The sequence below is a fragment of the Antedon bifida genome, chromosome 10 (genome assembly GCF_963402885.1).
Source record: "Antedon bifida chromosome 10, ecAntBifi1.1, whole genome shotgun sequence".
NCBI lineage: Eukaryota > Metazoa > Echinodermata > Crinoidea > Comatulida > Antedonidae > Antedon > Antedon bifida.
In genome coordinates this window covers 18,573,531-18,595,332 of record NC_136235.1, presented here as the reverse complement: position 1 = coordinate 18,595,332, position 21,802 = coordinate 18,573,531, and the positions used below count along the sequence as shown (strand labels likewise).

General features: G+C 33.3%; 2 protein-coding genes across 4 annotated transcripts; one reads left to right on the top strand and one right to left on the bottom strand.

Moving 5' to 3' along the window:
- The first annotated feature begins 25 nt into the window (after positions 1-25).
- Positions 26-17,206, top strand: LOC144854632 (regulator of telomere elongation helicase 1-like). 3 transcript variants are annotated; one of them, XM_078712565.1, is made up of 30 exons: positions 26-205; positions 922-1,043; positions 1,793-1,997; positions 2,787-2,880; positions 3,261-3,403; positions 3,889-3,964; positions 4,424-4,508; positions 5,322-5,387; positions 5,802-5,943; positions 6,736-6,774; positions 6,881-6,959; positions 7,486-7,583; positions 7,962-8,020; positions 8,159-8,221; positions 8,610-8,697; positions 9,114-9,246; positions 9,511-9,665; positions 9,990-10,153; positions 10,255-10,332; positions 10,550-10,803; positions 11,405-11,528; positions 11,832-11,997; positions 12,370-12,464; positions 12,637-12,684; positions 12,823-12,894; positions 13,190-13,261; positions 13,714-13,779; positions 14,195-14,273; positions 14,851-14,976; positions 16,762-17,206. In XM_078712565.1, the coding sequence occupies exons 2-30, from the start codon at positions 942-944 to the stop codon at positions 16,860-16,862; spliced, it is 3,072 nt and encodes a 1,023-aa protein (XP_078568691.1). In that variant the 5' UTR covers positions 26-205; positions 922-941; the 3' UTR covers positions 16,863-17,206. The 3 variants fall into 3 exon arrangements, with proteins under 3 accessions (XP_078568691.1, XP_078568692.1, XP_078568690.1); XM_078712566.1 differs by having other exon boundaries at positions 13,187-13,261; XM_078712564.1 differs by having other exon boundaries at positions 95-127; positions 13,187-13,261.
- A 207-nt stretch (positions 17,207-17,413) lies between these two features.
- Positions 17,414-19,930, bottom strand: LOC144854030 (kelch-like protein 24). Its single transcript, XM_078711910.1, has 2 exons — positions 18,857-19,930; positions 17,414-18,483 (listed from the first exon to the last, which is right to left on the bottom strand). The coding sequence occupies exons 1-2, from the start codon at positions 19,899-19,901 to the stop codon at positions 17,759-17,761; spliced, it is 1,770 nt and encodes a 589-aa protein (XP_078568036.1). The 5' UTR covers positions 19,902-19,930; the 3' UTR covers positions 17,414-17,758.
- Between the last annotated feature and the right edge of the window lie 1,872 nt (positions 19,931-21,802).

Genomic DNA, 21,802 nt, shown 5'->3' with positions numbered 1-21,802 from the left:
GACTTGTTAATTGTAAAGGCACTAATGTCGTTCCATAGACTTTTTCTAAATCGGGATTGTGATTTGGTGGCGCCTTTCACACTCATTTATGTTGCGGGAAAATCAATTTTCATGGGGAAAACACGAAGTAAAACTTCTTGTTTGTTGTTAAATTAAGTGTATATTGAAAATATTTAATTGGCTACCTGGATTGTGATGTTCCTAGGTAATCTAGTTAGTAAGCTAGGCGCGTCAAGTAGTAGTAGAAGTACTAAGTATCAGGCCCAGTCCAGCAGGGCCTGATAGTAGGCCTAGGCCTAGTAGCCAAGCATAGGCCTAGGCTAGGCCTAGGAGTTACCTTGTTTGTGCCTTTTAAGTAATCTATTGTGGCCTAGGCGGGTGCGAAAGTGCAGTAGCGCCTGCATAGGCGGCAGTGGCACTAAAGTCACTCACTGAGTATATGTCGTGTTTTGATACTCATTCATAGTCATACTCATACTGTCAATTAATGAAAAAAGGCTTTTGTGGTGGTGGTGTGTTGATTTTTCCATGACTTTACCGGGGTTTTCCCATAATTTTAGGCCAAATCATAATTTTGCATGGCTGGTATGTCCATAGGCATAGTTATTTTATTTTTTTTATTAAAAAATTGCATTAAGTACCTTGTTTACTATCGGGATGGTTTCAACCATGGAGGGATTTCCCCCATGTTTCAACCTACTAAAGGTCTCATTATAGCAGTTCCCCTATACCAACTTATGCAAATCTGCCTGTATATAACACTGGCTATAAATATTGCATGGAAATCTGTTCTGTGCTGTGTTAATTTAAACAACATACTACATCTTTTTAGTAATTATTGTTCATCACCTTTTTTTTAATATTAGAAGTTAAGTATGCTTTGGGGAATTTAAATCTGATTCAATCTCATTTTTCATAAAGATTAACAACCTGGATAAAAAATGGAGACTTTGAAGATTGAAGGTGTGGCAGTTGAGTTTCCGTTTGTGCCGTACGATTGCCAGGTTGTTTACATGCAGCGTGTTATACAGTGTTTACAACAGGTTAGATTTCCTTAACTAACTTTAACTAACTTTAGCAGTATTTTGTAAAATTTCTTTATTATATTCTATTGTAATAATTTTTTCTCAACATTAAAGACCCATTCCCTACAATTTGTGACGTTTTGTAAAAATAATACATATATATTACTTTAAGAACATTAAACCAAGTCATTCTTTGTCTTAAATGTACATAAATGAATTACAGAAGAAAAACAAAAATATCAATCTGCGCGCAATGCATTTTGGGATTTATAGCGGGCCACTATAATTATTAGAATCAACTTATTTTTCACATTTTTAACCATTTAAAGACGAAAAAGGTTATCGCAATAGGACCATATAGTATTATTTTTACATTAAATATAGTTTGTTATCTTAAATTAGATCTAAAAAACGTAGGGAAAGTGTCTTTAATGTTTGTTGTATATTATTATTATTGGATGTCAAATTCTAGGCCACTCCACTTGTACTTTCGGCTACATTAATAATTTAGTCTGGCGTGTGTCAAAAGTTTAAAATGTGCGAAAACCTAGCCGTTCAATTCAATAGAACTTAATTATCATGTCATTAAATAACCAAATAATCAATGACTAAAGCTCTGTCTACACTATCAAACTTTATCTGACACAAAAATGTGGTGTATCCATATATGGACATGATAATATATCACTACTATATTTGGGCACATCACACTTTTTTGTCAAACTAGTTTGATAGTGTAGACAGAGATTTAATGTACTTTCCTATAGAAAAGCAATGCTATACTAGAAAGTCCAACTGGAACAGGAAAGACACTCTGCCTCCTCTGCTCCTGTTTAGCATGGAGACAATCTTACGTAGCCTCTCATGAATTGGAGAAATGTTTAGGGAAAAATATGCCAGAAAACGAGTACGCGAGCTCAATATCTGAGCAACTGAAAGAAGCCGCTGGTGCGTGGCAAGGATCTTCTGGAGGTAAGTTTGGACGAAATATTTTAATTACTTGCCAAGTATAATAGTGTGTACTTTTTATTGTAAGATGATGTAATCCATCTCCTTCTTTTGTTAATTGCCCTATGAGGGATGAAGAAAGATATATACTGATACCGATATATCCCAGTTTTGGACAAAAGACTATTGTTAATCTTCACCCTAATTAATAACTATTTAGTGGCCTATTCCACTCATATACATTATTACATTACCTCTATGGATATTTTTAAAACCGTCCCAGTACAATTGTATTAACTTTGATATTAAAACCAGTGTATAGATGCACTTTCTCTATAGTCTTATCATCTGAAAATGTCAATATTATTTATAAAGTGCATTATGTGCAAAGGGTCAGATTTCCCATCAGCAAATAAGAAATTGAATAATTGTTTTCCTGTAGCAGTTTTATTTAGATGCACTTTGTTCTTTTTGATTCAAACTATTTATGATTCATTTTTCGTGTATTAAACATTCTCCACACATATTTACATTATATTGAACAAATTTGAACTTTATGCCTAGGTTCTCAGAAATAAGTAACAATGACTGGGCACTGAAAGATAATATATAATAATAATAATAATAAAATGCTCATTTAATTTCAAGATTATTAGATTTCAAAATGAAAGTGAAATAATACTTGATTTATCTGCCCATCTAATAATTTACAGAAAATGCAGTTGTGGTTGGTAATAAAAAAAAGTGCATTCCTAAAAGGTATTTCGCAATTAAAATATTTCTAATCTATTTTGCGTTTTTTGTTGTTGACAGGAATTTTGGCAACTTTTCCCAAAATCATTTACGCGTCCAGAACTCATTCTCAGCTGTCTCAAGTGATTCAAGAATTAAAACATACCGCATACAGGTCAGGAATTTGTACATTTTTTCTAATTTTAAAGTAAAGTAGTGTGAACATATGCTTGACTGTGGGAATACTCTGCAATAGACTCACTGCAGATTACTGTATTATTATTGAAAATAACATTATTGTCATGGTTGAGATTAAAAAATATAATCATGATATTAATTTACAATTTACAAACATAAATAAAAATTGAATTCAATCAACAGATTCTAATTCTTATAACATTTCAACATTTAAAATGATATTTTTACTAAGGAGTTGTGAGTTTAACCCCGGCACTATGTCAAGATTGAACCCCACTTCACTTATTTAAAGATGTATTTTCCCAAAAAAACATTTTATGAAAATAACCATATGTTTTGTTTTGTTTTTTATCCTAGGCCAAAGGTCTGTGTGCTGGGATCTCGTGAACAAATGTGCATTCACCCACAGGTCATGAAACAAGAGAGCAACACAGCTAAGGTGCACATGTGTCGAGCTAAAGTCACATCTAGGACGTGTTTCTACTACAACAATGTAGAAAGTCAGTTCATTTCATTTCTTATATATTGCATTAAAGATATATTGTCCCCCTGAAAAAATTGTTTTTGTTGAATATGCCACATTTGATGTCACATAATAGTTATTGACTTTGACCAAAAATTGAATGGAAAAAATGTATTTACCTGAAAAATCTGTAATTTAAAGCAAACAATTAATAGTCAAATTGCTACCAGCCATGGGTTTTTGGTTGAATTTAACCCTTTATTTTGTGATTTTATAAGTGAAAACATCTTTTTTCTTCTTTTTTTTCTACGGAAGTGATTAACTTTGTTAAAACTACTAAATAGCCTATTCAAAGTCTGATTTTATTAATCTTCATTTTTCATGTTTTTGGGGACAATAAATCTTTAATTATTTTATTTATTTATACAATTTCTTACTATCATATGAGAATGCATTGCTTTGAATGTTCCTGTTGATATTCAATTATTAGACTATTCTCATTAATCATAAATCTATTTATAGATAAGAAAGCTGATAAGGACTTTAATGACTCTATTCTTGACATTGAAGACCTTGTGAAAATGGGACATAAACACAAGTGAGTATTTACAGTATCTATATATACTGTACTGGGCTATGAGGTGACCATATATGGACATGATGATGTCATATCACTACCATATTTGGGCATGTCACTACCATATTTGGGCACATCACACTTTTTTTGTCAAATTAGTTTTACAGTGTAGACAGAGCTTAACTCTCACAAATTTTGAGAGGTCTAAACTAACACTCTAGATTTTTCTTCATTGTTCTCTGTAAATTGAATTGATTGAGTTGACCTGTGACCTGTCTTTTTATGGATATTATTGAAACCATGAATGAACTATTAAAATCTCTTTACTGTGCAAAAGTTAATTGTCTTATCATACTAATTTAAGTTTGTTAAATGTGGAGGCATTTAATTATATAATAATGTAAATCATAAAATTGTCTTTGTTAAGGAAATAAAAATTGTTATCTTGTTTTTGTGGTATTTTATCATTTCCTTCTTTAGGTGCTGTCCATACTACACGGCCAAGGAACTCAATTCAGCAGCAGATATCATCTTTATGCCTTACAATTATTTACTGGACCCAAAGGTAGTCATTCAATAATTCACTTGTTATTGCCAAAATAATACAAGTATAAATAATAAGGCATATTAATAATAATAATAAATGAAAACTTGTATATTGCCGGTGTCCCCCACCCATGTGGAGCTCATGGCGCTTTGTGCATTAGCAACGTGCAATTACATCAGCGAATAGCAATGTCTTAATCAGGTTGGTCTTGAAACTGTTCAGACTAGTGGAGCATTTCGCTGTTGCTGGTAAACTGTACCCTGAATAATAATAATAAAAATGTTTATTATTGTTAATATACAGTGTATCCTAGCCGTTTGATTGGTTAATTTACCTATCATGTGTCATTCAGTATTAGCTCTATTCAACAGGAAATTGATGTCTACTGATGATATGAACGGTACTAATGAACAGTCAGTTTTTTATGAGCATGTTGACAATTTCTGTCATGTCAAAAGCTGGCTGGTAAAGAATAAAATGATCGTTATAATTACTCTTCTACGTGGCCAAAATCATCGCTCATTTTTTTACAAAATGGCGGCTTGAGGATTCGTTTAAAGTCATTTACAGAAGACAAAGAACAGAGACAAAGTATAATACAAAATATTTAAAAATTAAACTTAGAATTAAGACATTTATAGTTTGTAGAAAAAATGCAGTGCAATATGGGCAGAGATGTAAAGAGCAAAAAATAGAATAAATTTATGAATTATTGAAAAGTGTCAAAAGTTGACAGAAAGGTGTTATGATCATTGGTTTCAGAATTCAGTTTACCATACTTCCTTGTAATTTATTCATATACTTATTCTGCATGTACCTTGTCTTTTTCAGTCACGCAAAGCTAATGGAATTGATCTCAATGGCAATGTCATCATATTTGATGAAGCTCATAATGTTGTAAGTGAATTGTGTGTACATATATTTGAATGCATTTTAATCTTAGGAGTCTTTTAAATCAAGTTTACAAGAAATACAAAGAGGACCTTTAAATTTACATCCCATCCGAAGGACGAGACAATGAGAGTAAAGCATCTTGCCCAATAATAATTGCAGGACAAGTCTCGAACCATTGCCTCTCTGTGTAAAGCTCTGTCTACACTATCAAACTTTATGTGACAAAAAAATGTGATGTGCCCATATATGGACATAATGATGTCATATCACTACCATATTTAAGCATATCGCTACCATATTTGGGCACATCAAACTTGTTTCAAACTAGTTTGATAGTGTAGACAGAGAATACAGTTTTAACCTCATTTCATATTTCATTTGTTTATTCCAATGATGTCAATAATGATTTTTTTAAAGGAAAAACTTTGTGAAGAGTCTGCATCCTTTGACCTATCCTCTGTAGAACTAGCAAGTTGTATACAAGAAGTTGGCGCACTATTAGACAAAGTTGTGGAATCCGAACATGCACCAAAAACTTTTAGTGCAGAAGGTGATTCCGGTAAGATTGGAATGATGCATAATTTTTAACAATTTGGTTCAATTATGTGCCTTTTTTACTTGCTGCGATGACATAGTCTGCTGACATATAACCCTACCATAATGGTTTCCTACAGTATTTGAAAGGGTTACAAGAACAACACCTAATTCAAGCACATTTTCTGCAACTTATAAAAACTGTGACTGTTACAGCTTGTTTCTTTAATTATTATTATTTTCAATCTTTCATTTCAATAATACATTACAAAAACAATTAACGAAAAATTACAATGCCATGTGACTAATAAAAAAATTACAATGCAATGTGTGACTAATAAAAAAATTAATAATCAATTTTATAGCCAAACATACAGATCATAAAGAGTGATACAGGTATTTAATTACAGTATCTATATGTTGAAATAACAAAACATACATATTATATAAAATGATACAGGTATTTGTTGTAGCTTGTTTATTGAGATGATCCCTGGAAAATCTTTTTCTGATATTGTTTATTATGACAATCCTAAAGATTTGTTAGAAGACTTTGTGTATAGCATCGTCAGGAGAACATTGCATATTCACTCTAAAGGCCAATTTACACAGACGAGCAGTAATGGTAATAAAAAATATAGAATCTATGTTATTCCTTATGACCATTTACACAAAGCGCGGATCGGACGAGCAGTTTCCAATTAGGATGGATACAGATTGTACGTGGGACCAGCTATATGCAGTCGTCTAATAAAATAAATATATTATATAAATAAAAAATAAATCACAATTATTCTATTATTTTTTCTTGTGTTAGGTGAAGACTTTGATACTACAGCACTGGCTGTTTTAAAAGGTATATTTTGCACTTTTTTTAAAAATTGTCTATGTAATTTTTTATATTTATTTTTTAACTTTCTTTCGTTCATACATTTTAAAAATAAGTTTTCTTTTATACTTAGCATTATTTGTTAACTTAGAATTAACACTACAGAAGATATGCGACTCAGGAGGTGAGAAGGGTGTCACAAAACCTGGCAGGTAATGCAAATATACTGTAGGATTTTATACCCCAAGGGGTGACCATTGGGACCCACAAAATTCCCCCTTAATAGTGGTGTCCATGGAATAGGGGTTGGCTGTAGTTTTAAAACATATTTTCATTCATTTCATGGGAGAGTGTCTGAATGGAGGTGTCGCCTGTACAGTGGTTTACTTGGGTGTTAAAACATACATTTTTCAGAATAAATTGGAATTTATTAATTTCTGTTAACTTTGTGTGAATCTCCATAACTCACTCTCTGTACACCGTGGCTCAAATTCCTCTTTTCTCTTCATTTAAATTTTTTCATATCTTGGGTTTTTTTAAGTGCATCATGAAGATTTGTATCACGATTATTATTGCCAAAATTATTTTGTGTTCACCGAGTCTAAATAAAAATATATAACAAAATTGTTTGAAAGTAAATGATTGATTACTATTTTAATTATTGATCGTAATTTCAAGGTTGCATTGTAGCCTTTTAGTTAATTTCTAAAATATTAATTATACTTTTATATTTGTAAGTTTTATACTAGAATTGTTATCAGAAATACACGTTACTATGGACACCAAGGATGAGCTTCTGGAATTGATTGATAAGATTGTGTCGCATTTAACAAACCGTAAAGTTTATTTCATTTCAATTTTTGTAAACAATTTTTAAATTTTATAAGCAACTATATTTGTATTATAGCTCTTCTTGCTTTTAATGTTACAGAACATCAGAGATTGTGAAGGGATTCCGTCTGGTACTAATGAATATGGTTTGTTTAATTTACCTGCCCCATAGCAGGTCCCGCAACCCCTTTCTAACCTCTCCTAAATTGCAGGGGCTTCAAATGTAGTTTAAATCCTTCCCAATTCCGGATATCCAATTGCCCAATGTTTAAACTTTTTAATTTCACAACATTCTAGCTGCTTCACTACTGTAAAAATATTAAGTTTCAGTTTAAAATCATCATCATGATTGGTTTATTTTTTGTTGTTGTTTTCGTTTATAGTTCAAGGAGGATTTTACAACAAGGTAGCTGCTCTTTCCAAGTTCAATGACATATTGAATGTAAGTTTTCCATTTTAGTAATGGTAATAAAACAATGCTTGTATGTTTGACAAAATAATTGACTGATTATTGGGGAAAATATGCAGTAACTGAAGTAAATTAGTCTATTCTTATATTCAAATTGAATTGGTTTTCTAGATTGTTTTTTCAAGTCAATTCATGTCAAGTGCAGGTACAAATGACGGTAGCCTCTGTTACAAGGTATTTATATTTTGTTTATACTGGGTGACCTCTTCAGTCAAAGACTGGTCTCCCAGATGGTCCTGTTATGATCAGCGGCTGTGATGTACTAGTACACCGGATAGCCCCTACTCGTCTCGAAAGATGTACCAGGTTCTTTAAAGTGCACATGAGCTAATGTGTACACTGGACCTACGGTTTATAGTCCATATCCGAGAAGACTTGTTCCACCACCAGATCCATGGAGCGAGTGAGCCTCGAATCCTTGCCGATGTTATGGCTACGTAATTACTGTCCCTCTGTCTATCGATGGAAGAGCTTTTTTTTATGTTTCAACTTAAAATCCCAATTTATATATTTCACCTCTTAAAATTTGTTGAAAAAATTGAAAATTGTTGTTCTTTTTTAGGTACACATAAGGCCATGTGCGCCTGATGCAAAGAAGAAATCTACCGTTGACTTTTGGGCAAACAGCAATGGGTCAGCACAGAAGAAAGGTTGGACAATTTGATGCAATTTATGTGTATAGAGTATAGTCAAATTTGTTCCCCTCTATATTAGATTAAATTAAAAACTTGTTATTTATTATGACATTTTAATTTGAGTTTGCAGAATGAAAAAATAGCGGTTTTTAATATGTTTACTATTTCTGACTTATTTTTAGTTGTCATTATATCACTTTATCCATTATCCAGTGTTTACATTACTGTATGTTTCTTAAAGAACAATTTCACTCTCATATATATATATTTATAGTATTTTGTGTGTATATTTGTCTATTAACTGGATTGTCAATTGCATATCAAAACAGAGAAATAATTTTCTGTTGATAGTCCTAGACAATGTGTTTAAATATAATAGCAACAATAATTATATTAATCTGTTTATTATATATTCTACATTTTTTTTAAAGGCTTTATATTCAGCTATTGGTGTTTCAGTCCAGGTTTCAGCATGAAAGAATTGGTAGCTCAGGGAGTACGTTCCATTATACTAACCAGTGGTACACTGTCGCCACTCAATTCATTCAAATCAGAAATGCAAATGTAAGTTGTTTTCAATCAATATCATTTACTTAAAATTTCCTTAAGCTCTGTCTATACTTCAAACTTTATGTGACAAAAAATTGTGATGTGATGTGCCCATATATGGACACGATGATGTTATATCACTACCATATTTGGGCACATCACACTATTTTTGTCAAACTAGTTTGATAGTGTAGACAGGGCTTTAGATTCTGACCACTGAGTAGAGCAGTGTTTAGTTTTTTGACTTGGATGTAAAATGTTTCTTTCTCAACATTCTAGAGATTTTCCAATTCAACTTGAAAACCCACATGTCATTGAAAAGCATCAGATGAAAGTTGCCGTGGTAACCAAAGGAGCGGACGGAACAGAACTAAACTCCTCCTACAGAACTAGGTTCAACGTTTCATATATTGCCTCGCTAGGCAACACAATTAGTAAGTGATTTTACGAGTTTTTTACTTGGCACAGTATATAGTGTGTATTATTATACATCGTCCTTCAGATGAGACGTAATCGTCCTTCAAATGGGACATAATCGTTGTTGGTCCCGTGTACATAGTGCATGTGAAAGAACTTGGTACACTATTCGGAAAGAGTAGGGGATCGTCTCCCGGTATGCTCAGATCTGGTAGGCGGCTGCCGTGGGTCCGTGGAGGGCCTAATCTGAATTTCCTTAGTTTCCAGTTAAGCTTGAGGACAAATATAAATACCTTTATTTTGAACACAACCCTGTAACATTACTTCTTTTTTTTTTTCAGTTAACTTTTGTCGAGTCGTTCCACATGGTGTACTTGTATTTTTCCCATCATACCCAGTTATGAACAGCTGTATTGAAAATTGGCGTGAGAATCGTATAATGTCTCGGATGGAACAATACAAAGAATTATTTATAGAGCCCAGGGGAAAGAATGACTTTCTTGAGGTACTTTTGCTCTGTCATTTGACATTTTTAATAAATTTTTATAATTTTTTAAATTAGAAAAAAACTACCTTTTGAAAGTATTGTTGGTGTTAATCTTTTAGGCTATGAACGGTTTTTATTCAAAAGTACAAGATCAAACATTAAATGGAGCTGTATTTTTTGCTGTTTGCAGAGGAAAGGTTTGTTTATTTGAATTAAATAAGTTATTAGTATACATATAATATTAGCATAATCATTCATTCATCACTTCCATTTATTATCATTTGGATATAAAATGTACATATAAATTATGTTTGCTCAGAGATATACAAAAACAGATAAATAAAAACAAAAATTTAACAATGTCTATCTATTGAAATATACATGATTTATGATTGGAAAAAATCTATCTTGAAGGTATCAGAAGGGCTTGATTTTGCAAACAATAATGGGAGAGCTGTTTTGATAACAGGTCTTCCATTCCCGCCAAGGATGGACCCAAAGGTGGTTTTAAAGATGCAATATTTAGATGAGGTCAAGCGCAATAACCAACTGATGTTGAGTGGTCATCAGTGGTATCGCCAGCAAGCTTCTCGAGCGGTCAACCAGGCTATCGGCCGTGTAATTCGACATAAAGAAGACTACGGTGCTATCGTTTTATGCGATGTTAGGTATAGTAGATTTTTGTTACAAAGTTTCAATTTATTTACCTGAAGACCAAATTGATGTTTTTCCCCATAACATTCCACATAGAAGTATTTAAGGTTATTCTAAAAGCCAATGGCTAAAAGAACATGGTACAATTCAATACAATAAAAAAAAAAGCACAAGATACAATACAATACAGCAGAACTCCTCCTTTTGGACACCACTAGTTGGGGGACAATTTCCTGTCAAATTATAAGAGCAATATAAGTATGCAATCAACTGCTATTCAATAGACATCCCAAATAAGGTTTAACCATAAGCGAACTCATTCACTATCCTTCTTAAAGTTGGCAATCGTGTTCACAAGACAAACATATACACAAATGCTCTACATAAACAAAGTCTTATTACAAGTCTCTGGGAGTGGAGTTATAAATTGTCATTAGAAAAAATCCTGACACTGACAGGACTTGAACCCAGGACTCTGATTGGCAGCCAAGCATCATAACCACCAAGCCACTGACAGTTTGTTGGGTCCCATTGAGTTATATTAAAATTCAAACACTCTGTATACTTGCATATATACACCATGCAATACAAATAAATCAATCTCTTCTTTTGTAGGTTTACTCATGCTGAAGCAAGGGCCCAGTTACCATCTTGGGTGCGCCCATATGTCACTGTTTATGGCAATTTCGGTCAAGCGTTTAAAGATATCAATAGTTTCTTCAAAGTCGCAGTTGAGAAAGTAAGTTGTTTTTCATGTTGCTGCGGTGCTTTCTGCTTCCTTGAGCTCATATCTAACCCCAGCCATCAGCGCAAGCCTGGTGGTCTAGAATTATGAATGCCAGACTAGTGATCTGGAGGTTGTGGGTTTGAGCCTCACTAAAGAATAGCATTCTCCAATGCAGTTGGGTTTGAATACAATAGTTTCAAATTTAACCACACCTTAAATAAGAAAAATGTAATCGTCGTAAGAATCCTCTTTATTAAATATTTTGTGTGTAACTGGATCAGAACTAATTGGACATTCATTTCTGTGTTTCTGTAGCTTCCAAAACCAGTCCCTAAGAAACTACTTCCACCACCTGTTTCAACAGTAAGCACAGTACCTCAACATCAACATCAACAGAAGCACACTAGCCACAAGTCCACAAAGAGTTTGGTAAAGGCCAACAAAATGGTTCCACATGTACCAAGCTTAAAAAAGGAGGAAGGTAAACAAGTTATTAGTTTGTTTTGTATTTGTTTGATATTCTCAGTCAACTCAGTTTCATCATATATTATGTTAGTCTAGGATTGTTATTATGCAATATCTGCACTCAGCACCACCATTATAATAGGGAGCCTCTATATCTCAGAAACACCATTCCCATACTCTTAACATACTGTACCTCTAACTCTAACTAAATTACCTCTACTCATGGACTTCAGTGGAAATCTTGCACATTACTAGGCATTCCCCATAAAAAGAAAACCACTGTGATAAAGTACATATTTACAGTATGCATTAAATGCCTGCAATTGTAAACTACATGACTCATTTACATTATAATATGAACCAATTTGATTTATTGTTTATTTTTCAGTGTCTGATGGCCAGTTACATGTGATGTATCGTGGTGCTAGAGCTTTTCCCAACACCAAGGCACAAGGGCTTCTAAGTGCTCTTAACCAGGCAGAGGTATAATGCTGATACAAATATTTATACCTAGGAAATAACTGACAAAATATGTCTTTTATTTTTTTGCAAAAGAACACACATTTTATTAACAGTAATGTTGAAATGTTTACCTCTTTGCACAATCCATTATGCTATTTTTAATAAATATATTAATTGTGTTTGTTTTGTGTAGGTTACTAATAAATCTAGAGCAGCTGAGGCTGGTGACTGTAGTTCATGGGTAAGTTAATTTGTGGGAGAAATCGTCAAACTGTGTGCACTAAAAATACATACATGAATATTAATAAGTTTAGGCTGTGTATTTATTACTTACTGTATGATCCTAATTGTAATATTTTATGCTAATTTTTGTTTTTAGTTTGATTCTAAAAATGAAACGCCCAAGAAAAGTGTCGAGACAAAAAAGAGGAAGAAAATTGTAATAGTAAAAGTAAGTATGAATGCATTTATTGTTTAATAATTGAAAAAAAAAACATAAATTCCTTAAATTAGCATAATATAATGGTATTGGCATTTTTAAAATCTGTTATTAACTAATATGCGCATATATTAATTTTCTCTACTGTATTTTTAATGTATAATTTTTATGGGTTGCACCTTGAATTTTAGAAATGTAGTCATAATTTTATGTTTCACTCAAACATGCATTATTTGTATACTATAATAAATCAAAGACCTTATTTGATTAAAATATATAAATAATTTGATTAAAATTTCTTTAGAAGTCAGAAGTATCTTCTTCAAAAGAAGCTCAGAGCAGACCATCTGTAAACACTGCACAGAATTATATTCAAAGGGTGAGTAATAAATTGTGATCCAGAATGATTTACACTTTTTAGTGTAAAAAATGCCTGAAAAGGTTTTATCCTACCATATGCACAATGTATGCTTATGAGTAGAATGGTCAGAATATGAGCTGAAAGATGTAAAGCTCTGTCTACACTATCAAACTAGTTATAAAATAGTGTGATGTGCTCAAATATGGTAGTGATATACCCAAATATAGTAGTGATATGAAATCATCATGTCCATATATGGGCATATTTCATATTTTTCGGATAAGGACTATAAACCATAGGTCAAGTGTACACATCTAGCTCATGTGTACATCTTCCGAGACAAGTAGGGGGTTATCCCAGTGTACTAGTACATCACAGCCACTGATCATAACTGGGCCCTCTGGGAGACCAGTCTTCGACTGAAGAGGCCCAGTATAAATAAACTGTTTCAATTCATATCTTTGTTTCAGGTCCACATGGCTCTTAGTAAAGAACGTTATGTGTACTTCTCAAAAGGATTACAACAATACAAAAAGGTATGATTCACTCACTGTTATAAAAAAAAAAGCTTTGAATTCATGATAGTATACAAAATTCAATAGTGCGTACTATTTCGAACCATGTGACCCACAATCATCCAATCAAATGACAGGAATTTATTTAGGTGTTAATATAAACTGAAATAACACATCTGTTGGAAAGTATTAATTTGCCATTTCTATTAAAATATCTTTTGAAATAACATATCTATTGATTTTCCTTCAAATATGAAAATACTGTATATATACTATATTGAAATTATTTTATTGCTTTTTGACAACCAGTATTGAATTACCATTTGAAAGGAACATGCATGCATTGATGTTTATAAATCAGTTTAAATATTCCTATTTCAGTTTATAGGAATTTGATATAAACAGTGTTCTTCAATATTAATTTTCTTTTACACAGGATGAGGATTTTTCAGAGTTGGTTTCAACTTTAGCTACGTTATTCTTAAATAGTCAAAGCGAATTTATTCTTTTCCGAGGTAAGTACAGTATGCCTTGGAAAAGCCTCTCCAACAGCTTCAATGAATTCCTACAGTATTTCTGACCTTCTCAAACTTATCCACATTCAATCCTTTAAAATCTAAAGCTCTGTCTACACTATCAAACGAGTTTGACAAAAATGTGTGATGTACCTAAATATGTTAGTGATATGCCCAAATATGGTAGTGATATGACATCATGTCCATATATGGGCACATCACATTTTGTTGTCACATAAAGTTTGGTAGTGTAGACAGAGCTTTATATTCCATTTATCAGCCTAGCTGCTATCTCTGCTCATCCCAATTCTAACAGACATTTTGCTGCTGTAACTTTCCTTTGAAATTCACTACCTTATAATATGCGTATTTCATCAACATTGACACAGTTATTTTTTTAATTGTTTAAAGCTTTGTCTACACTATCAAAAAAATGCGATGTGCCCATATATGAACATGATGACGTCATATCACTAGCATATTTGGGAATATCACACTCTAGTTTGATAGTGTAGACAGAGCTTTACTTTAATATTCAAATCATGATGATTGATTTTGTTTTTATATTTTTTAAAAGATTTCTACAGGTTTGTGCGGCCACATCATAAGAAAGAATTTTCTGAAGTCTGCTTTAATTTGACGGCTTTGTCTTGTAATTACAAACCGGAACACAGCATATCAAAAGTAAAAGAAGACGCACCAGGTTAGATATAGTTCTTTTTTAGTCCTAAATTAATATTATCGTTTGTGATTGGTTAAATCACTTATGTTACGTTATGTTCTTATGTTGCGTTAGTGGGAACCAAGCATTAGGTTATTTTTTTACATCTATTATGACAATTTAGTGAGCTAGGGAATAACAATATTTTTAGGTGATCATTTAGAATAAAATGATCACCTATTGTTATTGTATAAAATCTTTATTATTTTTTTTCTTTTTTTTTTTCTTTTTATTGTTTCTGTACACTATTTTGTGTAACAATTATCTCAAAAAGTTTAATGTCAATGATTACAAAAATTTCAGAATATCTTTCAAATAATATAACTTAATCCTAATAAGCTTTCCAGCATGATCACTCATCCGTGACGACATTTATACGCCATTTTGCGAAATCACATTATCAATCATATCTCCATAATTCATTATCACATATTAATGAAATTCACTACACGTAAACTTCAGATCAAGGGTAAAAATATTAGCAAATAAAAACGCACACGCACGTAGGTTCATGCGCGTGATATCGCGCGTTAAAAATTTAAAACGCTCAAAATTAAGTTTTGATCAATTTAGAGCATGAATTAGGCCATTTGCGTGTTTCAAAAAATTACTGCGCAAAAATGCGTTTTTGCGCGCGCGATACTTAAAAAGCGTAAAAAATATGAATTTTTTTAACAAATCTCATTCTACTCACCATCCTTAGTACATTCACCAAATTTGAGTCAGTTCCGACTTAAAATAACGCTATACGAGCATGTTAAAAATGACAAAATGCGCACATTAATTTTACAAAAGTTCTGAAAATGGTGAAAAATAGGTCTTTTTTAAAATGAAAATAATTCTTCAGAATGCAAGATGACCCCCGATTTTTTTTACTTATTCTGGAAGCCATTGAGTTGTAGATATGAATTCATGTACACATTTTACGTACAAAATGTTTTGACGTCATCAAATGGCCACTTGAATTTAAAAATTAGGATTTGTTATCTTTTTGTGTAGATTATCACATTCAACAGAGCGCATCTTGGTTATGTGTGCTCGAATTTCGCACAACTTTCAGTATGTGCTTGCTTAATTAATTATCTTTATCATGAGTTGACACTATCTTCATTTTAATGACGTCATCACGCGTAAAAACTTGAATAACGTAGGCCGTGTAATTTCACCTTCGCAGTAAATTTGAATATCTTACAGCTCTTCAGAATTGAAGGTTACCTTGATGATTATAATTTATTATGAAAGCTGATGAAATGTAGATATTAATTCATATAAAAATTAAGCCTATCGGATGTTGTGACGTTAACATATGGCCAGTTGAAGTGAAAAAGTAGTTTCTTCATATTTTTCGTCAAAGTTATACACAATTCAAAGAGCGCGCACAGCGCTTCTACGTGCCAAATTTTTTTCCAAATCTTATATTTTTTTGCTCAATTAATTATCTTTCGAAATTGTCATCTTAAAGTTTAGTTTGATAACGTCATCATGCCAAAAAATTAGAACATGTGTGTCCCGTAATTTCACCTATGCTACACTGTATATAGATATACAGTATATACTGTACATATTGTATATGGCATATAGGCACAACTCAGCACTATAAGCATATAATAGGATGGCATACATCAACATTTTCCGATCGTATGTTAACGTACGTGCATGTTTAAAAAAAAATTAATTTCAGTAAAATGATAAAAATGATCACCTATAATTCGTCAAAGTGACGAATTAAATTCTAGTTAAAGTTTAATTCTGTTTTATATATTCTAGATGGTAATCAAGAGAAGAAAAGAAGGCTTGATAATAATCAACAAATTCAGACGAATTTAACCCAAAAACCGCAATATCAAGGAATAACAGAGGCCAAATAAATGACGCAAATCATGAACAGTAATGTATAAAATTAGGTTTTCCAAATTTATAATAATTATATATTTTTAAGTAAATTGAAAATTATGAATGCCTAATTTTAATAAATTTGTATGAAAACATCTGTATCTTGTAAAGTATTTATTCAAAATCTGCATTATAAACCAATTTTCCAATATAAAAACGTGTAATAAATATAAAGAAGTACTGTATCACATAGGTTTTTTTTTCTAAATTGCACAACCCTATATACCAACCCAATTACAGTACCATAATAGTCAATATATTGAATATATTGCACTCTACAACATTATACTAAATTATTTTATACCATGTTCCCCTGAATTGCACCCTTTACCATATAAATACCATTTATTTAAAGTTATATAAAATAAAAATGTACTATTCCTCTCCTATCGTTGCAGAAGATACCATGCTTACCCAGTTTTTAAAAGTTTAAACCTTCCCAAAAATAAAATTTTAAAAATGAACTAAAATTTAAATAATCATATTCGATAAGCTATTGTATCATGTTATTTTAAAAAAAAAGTCATGTTGGGGTGTTAAGAAAATGATTTAAACCACAAAAACATCATCATCTTTAATTCACTTACACATCTGTGAGTAAAGTGTCGAAACTGAGCACCATTTGATTGTGTTCGTTAAACAATTAAGACATTCCCTTTCATTAAAAAGTATATGACCACAACAACCATGTGTTGTTCTAGGCCTCCATGGAAAAATAAAGTTTAATTGAATGAAAGCAGTCAGTCAACAAGTTACTTCTCAGTAAGCTGAAAAATGCCAAGTGTGCTTATGTTGTTCCATCTTTGTTTAAAAAAGTTATAAAATTGGAAGAGAATAATTTGTGAAGCTGAAGGAGCCTTCTTATTGCATGTTATGAAGTTGCAGGTAATACCACACCCCCTACCATGTACAAAGCATTTGGTATTGTCTGCTTTTGAGTTGACCAATTATTTGTTCTCTCATCGTAGCAGTCTATTGTATTGTGAGCTTCTCCGCTTATTTTCCCGCCAAGAAGCCAGATCTTTTCTCTGGAAGACACTACAGCACTAAAAGTTCTCTGTTGATTACAGTTGGAAAGTTTTCTACATTCCTTCGTTTCTGGATTGTACGCAATAACTTCCCGAGGTTTCCTCGCCCCAATCACAATAATCTCGTTCTTGAAGTGCAATGCCTGAGGAATCTTACGGCAGACTAAGAAGTCTGTTACTATCGACCAGGTGCTGTTCTCTGGGTCTAGGCATTGTATTATGCTAGCAGGACTGTCATAATCGTTAGCTCCACCTATAACATAAAGTTTCCTCTGGCACCCAACCACCGCTGCAACACTGACAGCTGTTGGCATGGGTGGACACTTCTGCCATTCGTTCTGAAATGGTTTGAAGACTTCAACGCTACTTAGCCTAGCTTCTTGTGTGGTGCTCTTTCCGCCTACAACGTATATATAATCATTCAACGTCGCAGAACCGTGCGAGTGCCTAGCTGTGTTCAAGTCTCCTAGTCTGTTCCATTCATTGGTTAAAAAGTTAAACTGCCACGTGTCTGATACTGATTGGTCGAAACTTGCATCATAACCACCAGTCACAACTACGTTCCATCCTGAATAAAAACAAGAAAGGAAAATTTTAATAGTTGAAACAAATATTACCATTGTGCATATAAAATACAATTTGTTAAAACATATTTTACTTTGTTAATGGTAAAATTTTAACTTTATAACTTTAAAATGACTGAGAGAAGAAAAATAGAAAGATGGACGAAGTTGGAGAAGATTAATGATGATGGACAGCATAAAGAAAGACTTATGAGATTTGTTGAGATGACGAAATGGGGATATTAGAGGACTTAAGATCAAAAGAACTTGCCAGAAGGCAGGCGGCCAATGGTGATTGTTGGGTAATATTTAACAGAAACCACGTAGAAGCGTGTGTATGCCTAATCTTCATATTTTAGTTCTCAACTATATACTAACCTTTAGCAGTTACGCTATATTTTCGTTTCTCGTATTTCGGCAGGTTCAGTAATGATTTCCACGCCCCCAATGCGCCGTCGTTAATTTCGCAATACAGAACGCCTTCACTATAAGTATAGCCTTCTTCAAATTCATTCCTATGACCTCCAACCAACACAAGAATGTCTTTTACTCTGTTTTGTGATCGCGGAGTCGTCTGCCTTCCCAAGACTCTGTAACCCTTATGGATCAAAGTTTTGCAGCACATTGCTTCGTCGATTAAACTCGATACATTAAAGTTATTGTCCGACTGTTCCTCTAAGAGTCTGAGGTACGAGTCATCCAATAGCGCCAGACGAACCTTTTCCAGTAGTGTTGTGAAGTGATGACGTCTTAAAGAGTGATCATTGTTAATCCATCGTAAGATCGCTTCAACTATGTCTGATTCGCTGTCGATCTTCAGCCGATCGTTCGACAGAATGTCGACTAGTTCCGTGCAAGACATATCGAGAAAATCTGACGTCATTGATACGTCAGCAAAATTAGACAAGATAAAGGATTTGGAAGACTCGAGAAGTTCGACACATTGAAATGCCTCTGCAAAGCGGTGGTAATGAATGCAATTTGTTATCTGTAGCCGACGTGTCATGAACTCGACGCATGTCTTACTCACTGTCTCATACTGAAGATACATAGACGTTTCGAACAGTTCCTCAACTGTTTCTTTGCGGATGTATATCTTGGATGTGTACGAAAACTCTACCAGAGCTTTGACAGAATCAGCAGACAATCCCAGCAAGGTGATGGTGTCCTGTTCACTCTCAATCACGTTATTCGTGAACATTGATTTGAAGTAGTGACTGCTGGCAGCAAGGATGGCTCGATGGCAGGGAATACGTTCTCCGTCGACGCACACGATGACATCGACGCACTCAGACAGTGATCGCATCTCGTTCAGCGTTGCCAGAACCTTGTTGGATTTTGATGGCATGTGGAGAAGAAGACAATCATTCTCTTTTATTCCTGGTGCCGATGGGTTCACGACGTCGTCGTTTTGAGACTTCATGATACCGTCTATGATTTATACATTGCCTAATTCCTGGAAATACAGAAAAGATAATACTTAGTGAATGAAATGAGAGATAATCTTTGGAACCCCAAGTGGCCCTTCAACGCTGGAGGCATCGGGTGTCTTTAGCCTTTTCGACATATTTTAATACCTCTGGACACCCCATAATATCAGATCCGGGGCCCCGGTTTAGCCAGTGAGCGCTCATAGCCGTTACGACACTGGGGATAATTGCTGTATTTTATACTGGTACTGATAGACTCGATATAATAAGTTGGAATTTATGAGGACCGCGATGTTTAGCACTCATTTTGTTAAAACAGTAGGTGACATTTCTAGGCATGGGATTTTCACACGCTTTCAAAACATAGCAGTGATTGTTACGGTCGTGTTCAAACTTCTGTTAGTTCACGAGGCACTAAACCGTAAGTGATTATGTCAGATTAATCCATGGTTCGATCGTTCTACGTGAAATCAGTGTAAACACAGTGATCACCACGATGCCGCTGTCACAGTATTTATTTCGTTTCAGTATTGTTTGAAAGTAAGCCTGATTTAACTTGTGCAATGAAAGCAACAGTTGTGACATGCACGTCCGTTTCTCAGGATAACTTTGATCGCTGAGATTTCGACAGGGGGTATACCAGGTACGCTATCGAATGATTACGATGTGATTGTGAGTTTAATACTAAGCAGATGCATTTTTCGTACGGAGATCATCCTTAAGCCTTGTCTACACTATCAAACTTTATGTGACAAAAACAATGTGTCAAAAAATATGGTAGTGGTATGCTCAAAGATGGTAGTGATATGACATCATCATGTCCATATATGGGCACATCACACTTTTTTGTCACATAAAGTTTGATAATGTAGACAAGGCTTTACAGTACTCGACTCGACTTCTAGACGCGTGGTATAGCATTCATCTTGCCTTAATAATCCGACAGGATGGCATCCCCTCTTTTTTCGAGGGATCGGGTTGTATGATAAAATAACAGTATAGGCTTACCATAGAGCTATACTAAGTAAATACAAAGCATATCGTTTTAAAGATAATACTGGTATTCCTATTGGCGTTTAGATAGAATTACTAAATATCAATATCCTGCAGCGATTTACATACTAGTTTGGATTGATAATTAATAATTAAGTCAGATTTGTGATTATTTAATAATGACATCTGATAAATACTGCAAAAATTATCGAAACACATAGTATAGTACAGTATATAGGCGTAATACTCATGTACACCTGCGAGGTATAATCCGTGATATTCTCGGTATAAATGGTGCAACGTCGGTATTTATGTGGGGACCAGTATAATTATCATATTCAATTAATAATGGTTTTAGAATTAATTACTAATGGTAATTATTTACTGTGGAAAAATTGCTCGTGTTTAAAAATCGCATGCATGCATACAGTAACATGGTTGGGGTTGGGGGAGGGGTGTTGGGAGTGGGTTGAAGGTTAAATTAAACTAAATCTATATAATTTGGGGAAAGAAGATAAAGATTTGCATAAGGCTGGTGGAAGACACTGATGAATTAACCTGTGACAATGATGAAAAGCTCTGTCTACACTATCAAACTTGTTTGGCAAAAACAGTGTGATGTGCCCAAATATGGTGGTGATATACTAAAATAATGGTAGTGATATGACATCATGTCCATAAATGGGCACATCACATTTTTTGTCACAAAGTTTGATAGTGTAGACAGAGCAAAGCGTAATCCCAATATTATTTGGTAATTAAATATGATCACGTGAAAATAACATAAAATGAATTGTATGTGTTATGTTGATTAACAGCCTGAATATTGATACATGCATGTTTTAGACCTAAATCGACGACGTATGTAGAAAATGATGCAAAAACACAAATAATATATAAT

Excerpts from the sequence above, each read along its gene's own strand:
- LOC144854030 (XM_078711910.1), bottom strand. The coding sequence starts at position 19,901 with ATGAAGTCTCAAAACGACGACGTCGTGAACCCATCGGCACCAGGAATA. Across the intron at positions 18,484-18,856 it reads ATATAGCGTAACTGCTAAAG|GATGGAACGTAGTTGTGACT; the intron begins GTTAGTATATAG and ends GTTTTTATTCAG.
- LOC144854632 (XM_078712566.1), top strand. The coding sequence starts at position 942 with ATGGAGACTTTGAAGATTGAAGGTGTGGCAGTTGAGTTTCCGTTTGTG. Across the intron at positions 10,333-10,549 it reads TTGCTGTTTGCAGAGGAAAG|GTATCAGAAGGGCTTGATTT; the intron begins GTTTGTTTATTT and ends TCTATCTTGAAG. Across the intron at positions 11,529-11,831 it reads TCAAAGTCGCAGTTGAGAAA|CTTCCAAAACCAGTCCCTAA; the intron begins GTAAGTTGTTTT and ends GTGTTTCTGTAG.